The 12358-nt window shown below is 44.7% G+C and overlaps 1 protein-coding gene across 1 annotated transcript in view; it reads left to right on the top strand.

The window, feature by feature from the left end:
- Positions 1–3498, top strand: part of LOC124377358 (NACHT, LRR and PYD domains-containing protein 12-like) — a 578147-nt gene extending 574649 nt beyond the window's left edge. The window contains 2 exon segments of the mRNA XM_046836794.1: positions 364–520; positions 3031–3498. Coding sequence (XP_046692750.1) covers positions 364–520; positions 3031–3498 — 625 coding nt within the window.
- The last annotated feature ends 8860 nt before the right edge of the window (positions 3499–12358 follow it).

Raw genomic sequence — 12358 nt, 5'->3', positions numbered from 1 at the left:
CACACACACACACTATCACATACACAAACACACACTCTCTCTTTTCACACACACACACACACACACACACACACACACACACACACACTCAAACACACACACACACACACACACACACACACACACACACTGCATGAAAGAAACAGACTTGTTCTTGTCACTGAATAAACTGTTTTAATATTTAGTTTATTTATCTGAATTCTCTCATTTACACAATCTATTGTTTATATTTCTGCTATCATCCATCCATCCATCCATCCATCCATCCATCCATTCATCCACACCACTCATTTCAAAACACACAAATGATGTGTAATGTGTGGAAACCAAGAGAGTGAAGTGTGTGTCATTGTGTATCTTCAGGTTGGAGCAGTGTGGAGTATCAGATGAAGGCTGTGCTGCTCTCGCTACAGCTCTGAGATCAAACCCCTCACACCTGAGAGATCTGGATCTGACTGAGAATAAAGTAGGAGACTTAGGAGTGAAGTTTCTCTCTGCTGTACTGGAGAATCCTCACTGTAAACTGGAGATACTGTGGTAAGATCATCTCTCTGAGAATCACATGACCTGCTCCTCAGTAACACACATTCTCTAATAGTGAGACTGAAGCAGAGCTTTTAGGTTCAGCATCAATGTTCTGAGAAGGAAGTTTAGTTTTATTTTTTAGTTTTGTTTGTTAGATTAAATTAGTGTTGATTGACCACACACACACACACACACACACACTCACTCACTCACTCACTCACTCACTCACTCACTTACACACACACACACACATGGGGGGAAGGTTGGGTGGGTAGAGCACAAGAGCGGTTGGCGTTTTTCCGCTTTTTTCAAAGTGAATTTTCGCAGATTATTCTTTTAAACATCTAGGAACAATTTTGTGTGTGTTTGCCTGTGCGCACGTGTGTGTGTAAGTGAGAGTGTTTAGCATGGCACATTTGAGGGCAAGGCATTTTGAAAGTTTAACTCGCTGGCACCATGTAAGCAGCTCTGTGCGGTAAGACTCGCGGCGGCGGTCTGTGTGTTCACATTAACACAGAATGGTGTAAGAACTCTGTGCTTGTTTATACCTACTGCTCATCACTGTTGGAGTTTATAGTTGTGAGATGTAGACCTTTTTATTTACCCCGCGAATTCACCACCACTATTGTGCTTGGAGTGTACATACCACCTAGCACTAATGCTAAGGAAGCGCTCAAAACCAGCTCGAAAGCAGGTGAGAACCTGGCCAGCAGGATCCAAATCTGCTCTCCGGGACTGCTTTCAATGCACTGATTGGGACATGTTTAGGGAAGTTGCAACCAATGGCGATTTCTTGGAGAAGTACACATCAACAGTGACCAGCTACATCGGCAAGTGCATTGATGATGTGACCATCTCCAAGACCATCACTACACGCTCCAACCACAAGACTTGCATGACTGCCAAGGTGCGTGCGCTGCTTAAATCAAGATGCCATCACAAAGGCAAAGCGTGCACACGCCAAGAGAATCCACAGCCACTTCCAGGACAGCGGAGACACCCGGCGCATGTGGCAGGGCATCCAGGTGATCACGAACTACAAGACAACATCACCTGCTTGTGACCGTGACGCTTACCTCCCAGATGCGCTGAATGACTTCTACACCCGGTTCGAGGTGCACAACAACATGGTGGCGAGGAAGACCATCCGTCCTCCCAGTGACCAGGTGCTCTGTCTATCCACAGCTGAAGTGATGAAAACTCTATGCAGAGTTAACCCATATAAGTCTGCTGGACCAGACAACATTCCTGGCAGAGTGTTTAGGGAATGTGCACAACAGCTAGCGGATGTCTTCACTGACATCTTCAACATCTCCCTGAGCAGCGCCATTGTTCCCATGTGCCTCAATTTGACGAACATTGTTCCCATCCTGAGAAGTCTACTGTCTCCTGCCTCAATGATTACCATCCCGTCGTGCACACACCCATCGTGATGAAGTGCTTCAAGAGGCTAGTCATGAGGCACATCAAGACCCAGCTTCTACCCACGCTGGACCCCATGCAGTACGCAATCCTGGACTTGCTGACTGGGAGACCTCAGTCAGTCCGGATTGGAAACAACATCTCCAGCACCACCACTCTGAGCACTGGGGCCCCTCAGGGCTGTGTGCTCAGTTCACTGCTGTTCACTCTGCTGACTTACGACTCTGTAGCAATGCACAGCACGAATCACATAATTAAGTTCGAGGATGACACGACCGTGGTGGGTCTCATCAGCAAGAACGATGAGTCAGCATACAGAGAGGAGGTGCAACGGTTAACAGCCTGGTGTGGAGCAAACAACCTGTCTGAACATTGACAAAACTAAAGAGATGGTTGTTGACTTCAGGAGAGCACAGAGCGACTATCCTCCACTGAACATCAATGAATAGCCAACAGCATTGTGGACGACCACACACACCCGCCACACACACTTTTCACTCTCCTACCATCAGGGAAGCGGTTCCATAGCATTCGGTTCGCCACATCCAGACTGTGTAACAGCTTCTCTCTTCAAGCCATCAGGCTTCTTAACAAAGAACTGAACTGAACTGAACTGAACTGAACTCTCACACACACACAAATGTGTGACTGAACTGTACAACCCGGACTCACTTCGCACATCCATGACTTCAGTACCACCCACATTACATCAGCTCATTACCATAAACTTTTTAAATGCTTTCTTTGCACATCTTTTCTCAACTGCTGCTATATTGCTTGTTTGCACAAAATGTTTGTTTACATTTTGGCTACTGTCCAATTTTGTTCACTTTGTCTTGTCACAACACGTTTACTGGCGGAGCTATTTTTTGTGTTGTCTTGCACTGTATTGTGTTTTCTTGAACTGTTTGCACCAGGTTGCACACATGCACTTTATGTGGCGAGGACACTTGTCCTTAGCCCTGTGTTTTCAGTTTCTGTAAAACTGAAAAGCTTCTTGACTTGAGAAGCGAGGTAGGGGACAGGGAAAAAAGCAGGCGGTGGGATGTGACAAAGGCACAAATTAAAGTTTTCTGTCAACAGTACACTCTTAATGTCACAACAGACATTGCCAGTTCTCTAACAGCTCTGGAGATAGAGACAGTGGACCTCCAGTGTTTGGAGGCCACAGGAAATCGAGAGCATATTGAAGCCCTCAAAACCAAAAAAAGCCAAAATGAACGACCTATTGGACACTGCAGTACAGGGGCACTGGTTCACTCACGCTTTAAAAGTGTCACTGAGATGGCTGCTCCTTCTAAGTTCTTCTTCAGTTTAGAGCAAATGAATGAACAGAAAAGATTTATGCATGCTGTGCAAACAGAATCAGGGGATCTCGTGTTAGAGCCTTCTGAGATTCGCCAGCAGACTGTCAGCTTCAATTCAAAGCTGTATAGCAGCGAAAGGTCAGGGTCACAGGAGGTGGTAAAGACCTTCCTTAAAGACCTGCCTAAGCTCACAGAGTCAGTGGCCAAAGAGTTGGACAAGGAGCTGTCACTGTCTGAGCTTTAAAAAGGCTCTCCAAGGCATGAAGAATGGGTGGGCGCCAGGAATAGATGGTCTCCCTGTTGAGTTCTTTAAAGCATTCTGGGCAGTTATAGGGCAGGACGTGCTGGAGGTCTTAAGGGAGAGTGTGAAAGGTGGCCAGCTCCCGTCAAGCTGCAGTAGAGCCGTCTTCAACCTACTGCCAAAGAAGTGAGACCTGACCCAGCTGATGAACTGGTGCTCAGTGTCACTACTGTGCACTGACTGCAAGCTGCTGTAAAGCTTTGGGTTCAACCCTGGTTTCATAGCCATGATTAGGGTGTTGTACAATGAAATTGAGTGTACTGAAGGTCAACAATGGTTTATGTGCTCCTTCTAGAGTGTACAGAGAGATCAGGCAGGGCTGTTCCCTCTAAGGTATGTTGTTCTCTCTGGCGATTGAGCCTCTTTTAAACAAGTTAAGGAGTCATCTCTTTGGTTTTAATGTTTCAAATGCTAATGCCACAATATGCCTTTTAGCTTATGCAGATGACTTGGTAGTCATGACAAACACACAAGACGATGCAAAGTTTTTAACTGACATTTTAAAAGACTTTCAGATTTTATCTTCTGCCAAGGTCAACTGGGGTAAAAGTGAAGCCAGAGGCAGGCAACCATCACTGCCAGAAGGCTTAGCATGGAAAAGAGGGTGTCTTGGGTGTCTACCTGGGGAACAATGAAGGTTTTGTAGAGCATGTGAAAGGCAGATTGAACAGGTGGAGTCGGTTGGTCCCAAATATGTCCTACAGGGAGCGAACACTGGTCATAAACAACCTCACCACGTCGTCCCTCCGGCACAAGCTAGCCTGTTTCGATCCTCCACCAAACCTCACGGGGAACATCCAGGCCCTGCTGGTGGATTTCCTCTGGGACAAACTACACTGGATTCCTCAGAGTGTTCTTCATCTGCCAAAAAAGGAAGGAGGGCAAGGGCTGGTCCAGCTGTCCAGCAGAGCTGCAGAATTCCACCTCCAATTTATCCAGAGACTCCTCACTGGACCCAGAGACTTAGTATGGAGAGCAGCAGCCAGTGGATTATTACGCAAAGTTAAAGGACGGGGGCTGGACGGAGCCTTGTTTTTAATTGACACAAAAATGCTGGAGGTTTCTGGATTACCAATGTTTTACCGTGGACTTTTTGAAATCTGAAACGTTTTTAAAAAACAGAACAACGGCTGTCGAACACTACACTGGTTACTGGAGGAGCCTCTTGTGTATGGCGGGCAACAGGACATCTCCAGTGTGACCGCTCCTGCACTGTCCAGAATCGCGGTGCTCCAGGAGCTTGTGAACATCACGGAGTCAGACTTGTCGAGGGCAGAGGACCTGGCAGCACATATGAGACTGAGGTACCTGCGTGTTGTCAATCAACACACAGAGGCTTTTCCTGCAGAGGATGAACCCTTTCCCAAGATAAACATCACTCCTGAGCTCGACGGGTGTGAGGGCCCCCTCACGAGTTTTGAATAAGATAAAGCTGAGTGGGAGGGTAGACACCCCATGGACAAGTGTTCAGGGTTTTAATGCTGATTTTAAACCATAGTGGAGGCACTGTACAAACCACCATTACCAAAAAGAGCTGCTGAGCTCCAGTGGAGGATTTTACATGGTATTATCACTGTGAACTCTTTTATTTCTTTTTTTAAACCCTGAAATTACAGCTGACTGTCCTTTTTGTTCACAGAGAGAAACAGTTTTTCTCTATTTCACACACACACACACACACACACACACACACACACTCACTTACTCACGCACTCTCTCTCTCTCTCTCTCTCTCTCTCTCTCTCTCTCTCTTCTCACACACAACACATATACGGCAGAATGATTTAAATACTTGAGTAAAAATCATTTAAGAGTTTGGAAATGTATCTGCTGCTAAGAAGGGGCCATTACCTTAACGGTGGGTTAACTTGGAAAAAAGGATGAAAAATTGGATTACTTAAAAAAAAATTAGAGAGTAGGTTAAAAAATGGAAGTGGATTCATCCACAACTTTCCTTTAGATGAGATTTTTTAATAATTAACAATTTAGCTGCTACAACATTGTGGCACAGATTGATATGTGTAGACCCTCCTTCTGGTCTGCTTTCCAGATTATAAGCAACGCTGGTAGACTTTTTTTGGGATCGTGTTCACTGGGTCCCTCTCTCGCTCACACACACACACACACACACACTCTCTGTTATGCTGCGAAGAATGGAGGCAGAAGCCGGAGTACAGTTTGCTTACGTTTTAATATGGGAAACATCTCACGGTACATAAACACGACTGGAAGCCAGTTGGGTTGGCTGGGAGAAATGGCATCAAGAGAGAGAGAGAGACGAATATCCGAGGTCCACACAGTCCTAGTATGAGCACACAGCAAGGTGAGATATCCAAACGACACCCACCGTGGGGGTCTGGGTCCCACCTTCAGAGGGAATTGGAGGCGAAACGTTGCCTTCAGAGGGACTTGGAGGCGAGACGTTGCCTTCTGAGGAGCTCGGGGGAGAGACGCTGCATTCGGAGGAGCTTGGGGGATGAGACGTCGTCTTCAAAGGAGCTTGCGGGCGAGACATCACTTTCAGAGACATTGGAACTAAGACTGCACATTCGGAAAGGTTTGGCGATTTATGTCGGTACGATTTCGTTTCCTTGGCCTGGCGACGGTACACCGTCCCTTTTGCGGCCAGACAATGGTACGACGTCCCATTAGCGGCCAGGCAGCAGTACGACGTCCCTTTTGCGGCTGGTCAGTGGTGCAACATCTCTTTCACGGCCGGGCTCGAAGACTCACTGGGGCTGAGAGCAACGCTCGGAGGTGCACTGGAGCTGGGAGACGCACTTGGAGGTACACTGGATCTGAGCGGAGCGCTCGGAGGAACACCGAAGCGGAGCGGCACCCTCGGAGGAACGTTGAAGCGGAGCAGGGCCCTCGGAGGAGCACAGGAGCGGAGCGCCGCCCTCGGCGGAGCACAGGAGTGGATCGGCGTGTTTGGAAAAACACTGGAGCGGAGCGGCGCGCTCGGAGAAACACTGGAGTGGAGTGGCGCGACCGGAGAAACACTGGAGCAGAGCGGCGCGTTCGGAGAAACACTGGAGCGGAGCCTGCTCAGAATCGAGGGGGTTGTAGTAAAGATCTGCTGTAACCATTTCGAACATCCCAGTGAAAAGCCTGATAAAGTTGGCACACAAGCCGATATCACCTCTAGTCGCGCTCCACAACTTACTGTCTGGAGGGTCCCCAGACAGGAGAGAGATTTAGGGCATAATTCTGCCTCGTTCAGTAGGGAATAGGGATGAATACAAATCAACATACTTGCCTATGTTCAGTAGGAATCCACCCCACTCGGCACGGAGCTTCCAGGGGAAATCCGAAATGGAGTCAGGTTGCCGGTAGAGCTATTTCTCTCTCTGTCCTTGGGTCCGTTTTTCTCTTATACTGCGAAGAACGGAGACGGAAGCCGAGTACAGTTTGCTTAAGTTTTAATATGGGAAACAACTCACGGTACACAAACACGCCTGGAAGCCAGCTGGGTTGGCAGGGAGAAATGGCAGCGAGAGAGAGAGAAACGAATATCCGTGGTATGCCCTAGAGGGGTGAGGTATCCGAGGTGCACTCACAGACACACTCCCACACACTTTTATTTTAACACACACACAAACACACACACACACACACACTCCATAAAAGAAACAGACTGGTTCTTGTCACTGAATAAACTATTTCAATATTCAATTTATTTATTTGAATTCTCTCATTTACACAATTTATTGTTTATATTTCTGCTTTCATCCATCCATCCATCCATCCATCCATCCATCCATGCACACATCCATCCATCCTTCCACACCACTTATTTCAAAACACACAAAGGATGTGTAATGTATAGAAACTGAGAGATTGAAGTGTGTGACATTGTGTATCTGCAGGCTGTGGGATTGTGAAGTATCAGATGAAGGCTGTGCTGCTCTCACTTCAGCTCTGAGATCAAACCCCTCACACCTGAGAGAACTGAATCTGACTGAATAAAGTAGGAGACTCAGGAGTGAAGTGTCTCTGCTGTACTGGAGAATCCTCACTGTAAACTGGAGATACTGGGGTAAGATCATCTCTCTGAGAGTCACATGACCTGCTCCTCAGTAACACACATTCTCTAATAGTGAGACTGAAGCAGAGCTTTTAGGTTCAGCATTAAATGTTCTGAGGAGGAACTTTATAGTTTTATTTTTTATTTTTGTTTGTTAGTTTAAATTATTGTTGATTTAATTTTTATCTTTTTTATAATCATGACTTTGTATTGACTTTTGTTTTGTTTTAGTTTCTAATATCTAATAAATGTAAAAATGTGTTGATATAAATGTGAATGTGACGAGGCAGAATAATGAAGAAAGAGAAGATGATCTAATATCTAACAAGCTACAAAAATTCCTCAGTGTAGAATTAAGCTTTTGTGACTTTTATTGCAGCTCAGAAGTCCAATTAAACCTGCAGCATTAAATCTGTATTTCCAGTAGATTAACACCTGAAAATACTGTCTGGAGCTGAAAAACCTACAGCTTCTTTTACTCCACATTCAGATTTCAAATATTTAACTTTACATGTTTCTCCTTTTCTCTCGTTTGGTCAGTGATGTGAGTGTGATGGTCAGTGATTCCAGTTTAATGGTCAGTAATGAGTGTGATGCTCAGTGATGTGAGTGTGATGGTCAGTAAGGTGAGTGTGATGGTAAGTGATGAGTGTGATGGTCAGTGATGAGAGGGTAATGGTCAGTTATGAGTTTGATGGTCAGTGATGTGAATGTGATGGTCACTGATGAGTGTGATGGTCAGTGATGTGATGTATGATTGTCATTGATGAATGTGTGATGGTCATTGATGTGAGTGTGATGGTCGAGAGTGTGATGGTCAGTGATGAGAGGGTAATGGTCAGTGATGTAAGTGTGATGGTCAGTGATGTGAGTGTAATGGTCAGTGATGTGAGTGTGATGGTCAGTGATGAGACGGTAATGGTCAGTGATGTTAGTGTAATGGTCAGTGATGTGAGTATGATTGTCATTAATGTGAGTGTGATGGTCAGTGATAAGTGTGTGATGGTCAGTGATGTGAGTGTGATTGTCATTAATGTGAGTGTGATGGTCAGTGATGAGTGTGATGGTCAGTGATGTGAGTGTTATGGTCAGTGATGAGTGTGATGGTCAGTGATCTGAGTGCAATGGTCAGTGATGTGAGTGTAATGGTCAGTGATGAGTATGATTGTCAGTGATGTGAGTATGATTGTCAGTGATGAGTGTGATGGTCAGTGATGTGAATGTGATGGTCAGTGATGTGAGTGTGATGGTCAGTGATGAGTTTATTGGTCAGTGATGTGAGTGTAATGGTCTGTCATGTTAGTGTAATGGTCAGTGATGAGTGTGTAATGGTCAGTGATGAGTGTGTGATGGTCAGTGACGAGTGTGATAGTCAGTGATGAGTGTGATGGTCTGTGATGCAAGTTTGATGGTCTGTAATGTGAGTGTTATGGTCTGTGATGAGTGTGTATGTATGATATGGATATGTTTAAATGTGTGTGGTGATGGGAGAATGCTTTGTGCTCTGTTACAGAAGGAGAATAAACTTTACACCAGAAATGATCTGATCACTCATGTTTTACTCAATTATGAAACCATCTAAAAGTATATTAATTAATTTATTATTATTTATTGTCACCCTGAATTTTATGATGTGACTTAAAAAATATAGTCAAAAAGTCTCCCTCTCCCTGCCTCCTTCCTCACTCTCTCCTTCCCGCCTCTCCTACCTCCCTCTCCCCTCTGCCTACTGCTCTCCTCCCTCCCTCTCTCTCTCTCTCTCCAATCCTTTCCTCCTCCTTCCTCCCATCTCTCTCTCCTCAATTCCTCCCTGCCTCCCTCCCTCTCGCTTTCTCTCTCCTCTCTCTCCATCCCTCCATCTCTCCTTCCCACTCTCTCCTCCATCCCTCCCTATCTCCCTTTCCCATCTACCTCCTGCTCTCTCCTCCCCACCCCCCTCTCTCTCCTTCATCCCTCCCTCCCTCTCCCGTCTCTATGGAAAGAACACACAGGATGTGTAATGTGTAAAAACTGAGAGAGTGAAGTGTGTGTCATTGTCTATCTGCAGGTTGATGTGTTGTGGAGTATCAGATGAAGGCTGTGCAGCTCTCGCTTCAGCTCTGAGATCAAACCCCTCACATCTGAGAGATCTGAATCTGTCTGGGAATAAAGTAGGAGACTCAGGAGTGAAGTGTCTCTCTGATCTGAAGGATGATGAACATTACAAACTACATACACTGGAGTGAGTAATAATCTGTTTTATATAAACACTGAAACTGATGTAATGATTGTTATTTACTACATTAGCGTTATTTAGCACATTAGCGTTATTTAGCACATTCGTGTTATTTACTACATTAGCGTTATTTAGCACATTAGCATTATTTAGCACATTTGTGTTATTTACTACATTAGCGTTATTTAGCACATTAGTTTTATTTACTACATTAGTGTTATTTACTACCTTAGCGTTATTTACTACATTAGTGTTATTTACTACACCAGCGTTATTTAATACATTAGCGTTATTTACTACATTAGAGTTATTTACTACAATAGAGTTATTACTACATCAGCATTATTTACTACATTAGCGTTATCTACTACATCAGTGTTATTTACTACATTAGCACTATCTACTACATCAGCGTTATTTACTACATTAGTGTTATTTACTACATTAGTGTTATTTACTACATTAATGTTATTTACTACGTCAGCATTATTTACTACATTAGTGTTATTTACTACGTCAGCGTTATTTAATACATTAGAGTTATTTACTACATCAGCGTTATTTACTACATCAGTGTTATTTACTACATCAGCATTATTTAATACATTAGAGTTATTTACTACATCAGCGTTATTTACTACATTAGCGTTATCTACTACATCAGTGTTATTTACTACATCAGAGTTATTTACTACATTAGTGTTATTTACTATGTCAGCATTATTTACTACATTTGTGTTATTTACTACGTCAGCGTTATTTAATACATTAGCGTTATTTACTACATTAGTGTTATTTACTACAATAGTGTTATTTACTACATTAACCCAGCCACCAGGGAGGCACAAGCCAGTGCAATCTTAGTGCCGGTCCCAAGCCCGGATAAATGGGGAGGGTTGCATTAGGAAGGGCATCCAGCGTAAAACATGTGCCACTTTGAAAATGCGGATCACGATTAAGAATTTCATACCGGATCGGTCGAGGCCCGGGTTAACAACGACCGCCACAGGTATCGTTAGCCGACAGGGTACCGGTGGAAATTGGGCTACTGTTAGCCGAAGTAGGAGAAGGGGAGGAGCAAGACGTCTACAGAGATGGCAAGGAAAGGAGAAGTGCAGGAGAGTGGAGGTTCGGGTTGGTACTTTAAATGTTGGTACTATGACTGGTAAAGGGAGAGAGGGAGCTGATATGATGGAGAGGAGAAAGGTAGATATGTTGTGTGTTCAGGAGACCACGTGGAAAGGGAGAAAGGCCAGGAACATTGGAGGTGGGTTTAAACTGTTCTATTATGGTGTGGATGGAAGAAATGGTGATTCTGAAAGAAAGAGTACAGTAAGAGTGTAGTGGAGGTGAAGCTGGAAGTTGAAGGAATGATGATAAATGTCATCAGTGCCTATGCTTTACAAGTCGGCTGGGAGATGGAGGAGAAGGAAAGATTCTGGAGTGAATTAGATAAAGTGGTAGATGGTGTACCTAGAAATGATCGATTGGTGATTGGTTCAGACTTTAATGGACATGTAGGAGAAGAGAACAGAGGTGATGAGGAGGTGATGGGTAGGTATGGCCTCAAGGAGAGGAATGTGGAAGGGCAGATGGTGGAAGATTTTGCTAAAAGGATGGAAATGGAAGTGGTGAATACGTATTTAAAGAAGAAGGAGGATAATAGGGTGACGATAAGAGTGGAGGAAGGTGCACACAGGTGGATTATGTTCTATGTAGGAGATGAAACCTGAAGGAGATTGGAGACTGTAAGGTGTTGGCAGGGGACAGTGTAGCTAGACAGCATCGGATGGTGGTCTGTAGGATGGTTTTGGAGGCGAAGAAGAAGAGGAGGAGAGTGAGGACTGAAATAAAATAAGATGGTGGAAACTGAAGGAGGAAGAGTATAGCATGAGGTTCAGGGAAGAGGTCTGACAGGGGCTCGGTGTTGGTGGAGGTGTTGGATGATTGGGAAATTACTGCAGGAGTGATGAGGAGGCAGCTAGAAAAGTACTTGGTGTGACATCTGGAAATAGAAAGCAAGACAAGGAGACGTGGTGGTGGAATGAGGAAGTGCAGGAGAGCATAAGGAGAAAGAGGTTGGCAAAACAGAAGTGGGATCGACAGAGTGATGAGAAAAGTAGGCAGGAGTACGAGGAGATCCGGCAGCAGGTAAAGAGGGATGTGGCGAAAGCCAAGGAAAATGCATATGTGGAGATGTTGGACACTAAGGGAGAAAAGGATTTGTACCGATTGGCCAGGCAGAGGAACCGAGCTGGGAAGGATGTACTGCAAGTTAGAGCAATAAAGGATGGAGATGAAAATGTGTTGACTAGTGAGGAGAGTGTGTTGAGAAGATGGAGGGAATATTTTGAGCAGCTGATGAATGAGGAAAATCAGAGAGAGAAGGTTGGATGATGTGGAGTTGGTGAAGCAGGATGTAGATAGGATTAGTAAGGAGGAAGTGAGAGCAGCGATTAAGAGGGGACAAAGGGCATTGTGTATTTGTGGATTTAGAAAAGCATAGTGCCAAGAAGTATTGGTATGTGGAAGTCAGGTGTGTCAGAGAAGTATGTGAGGGT

Source organism: Silurus meridionalis, chromosome 23 (assembly GCF_014805685.1).
Source record: "Silurus meridionalis isolate SWU-2019-XX chromosome 23, ASM1480568v1, whole genome shotgun sequence".
Taxonomy (NCBI): domain Eukaryota; kingdom Metazoa; phylum Chordata; class Actinopteri; order Siluriformes; family Siluridae; genus Silurus; species Silurus meridionalis.
Note: the sequence above shows the minus strand (reverse complement) of the source record. Positions and strands in the feature narration are given on the sequence as shown.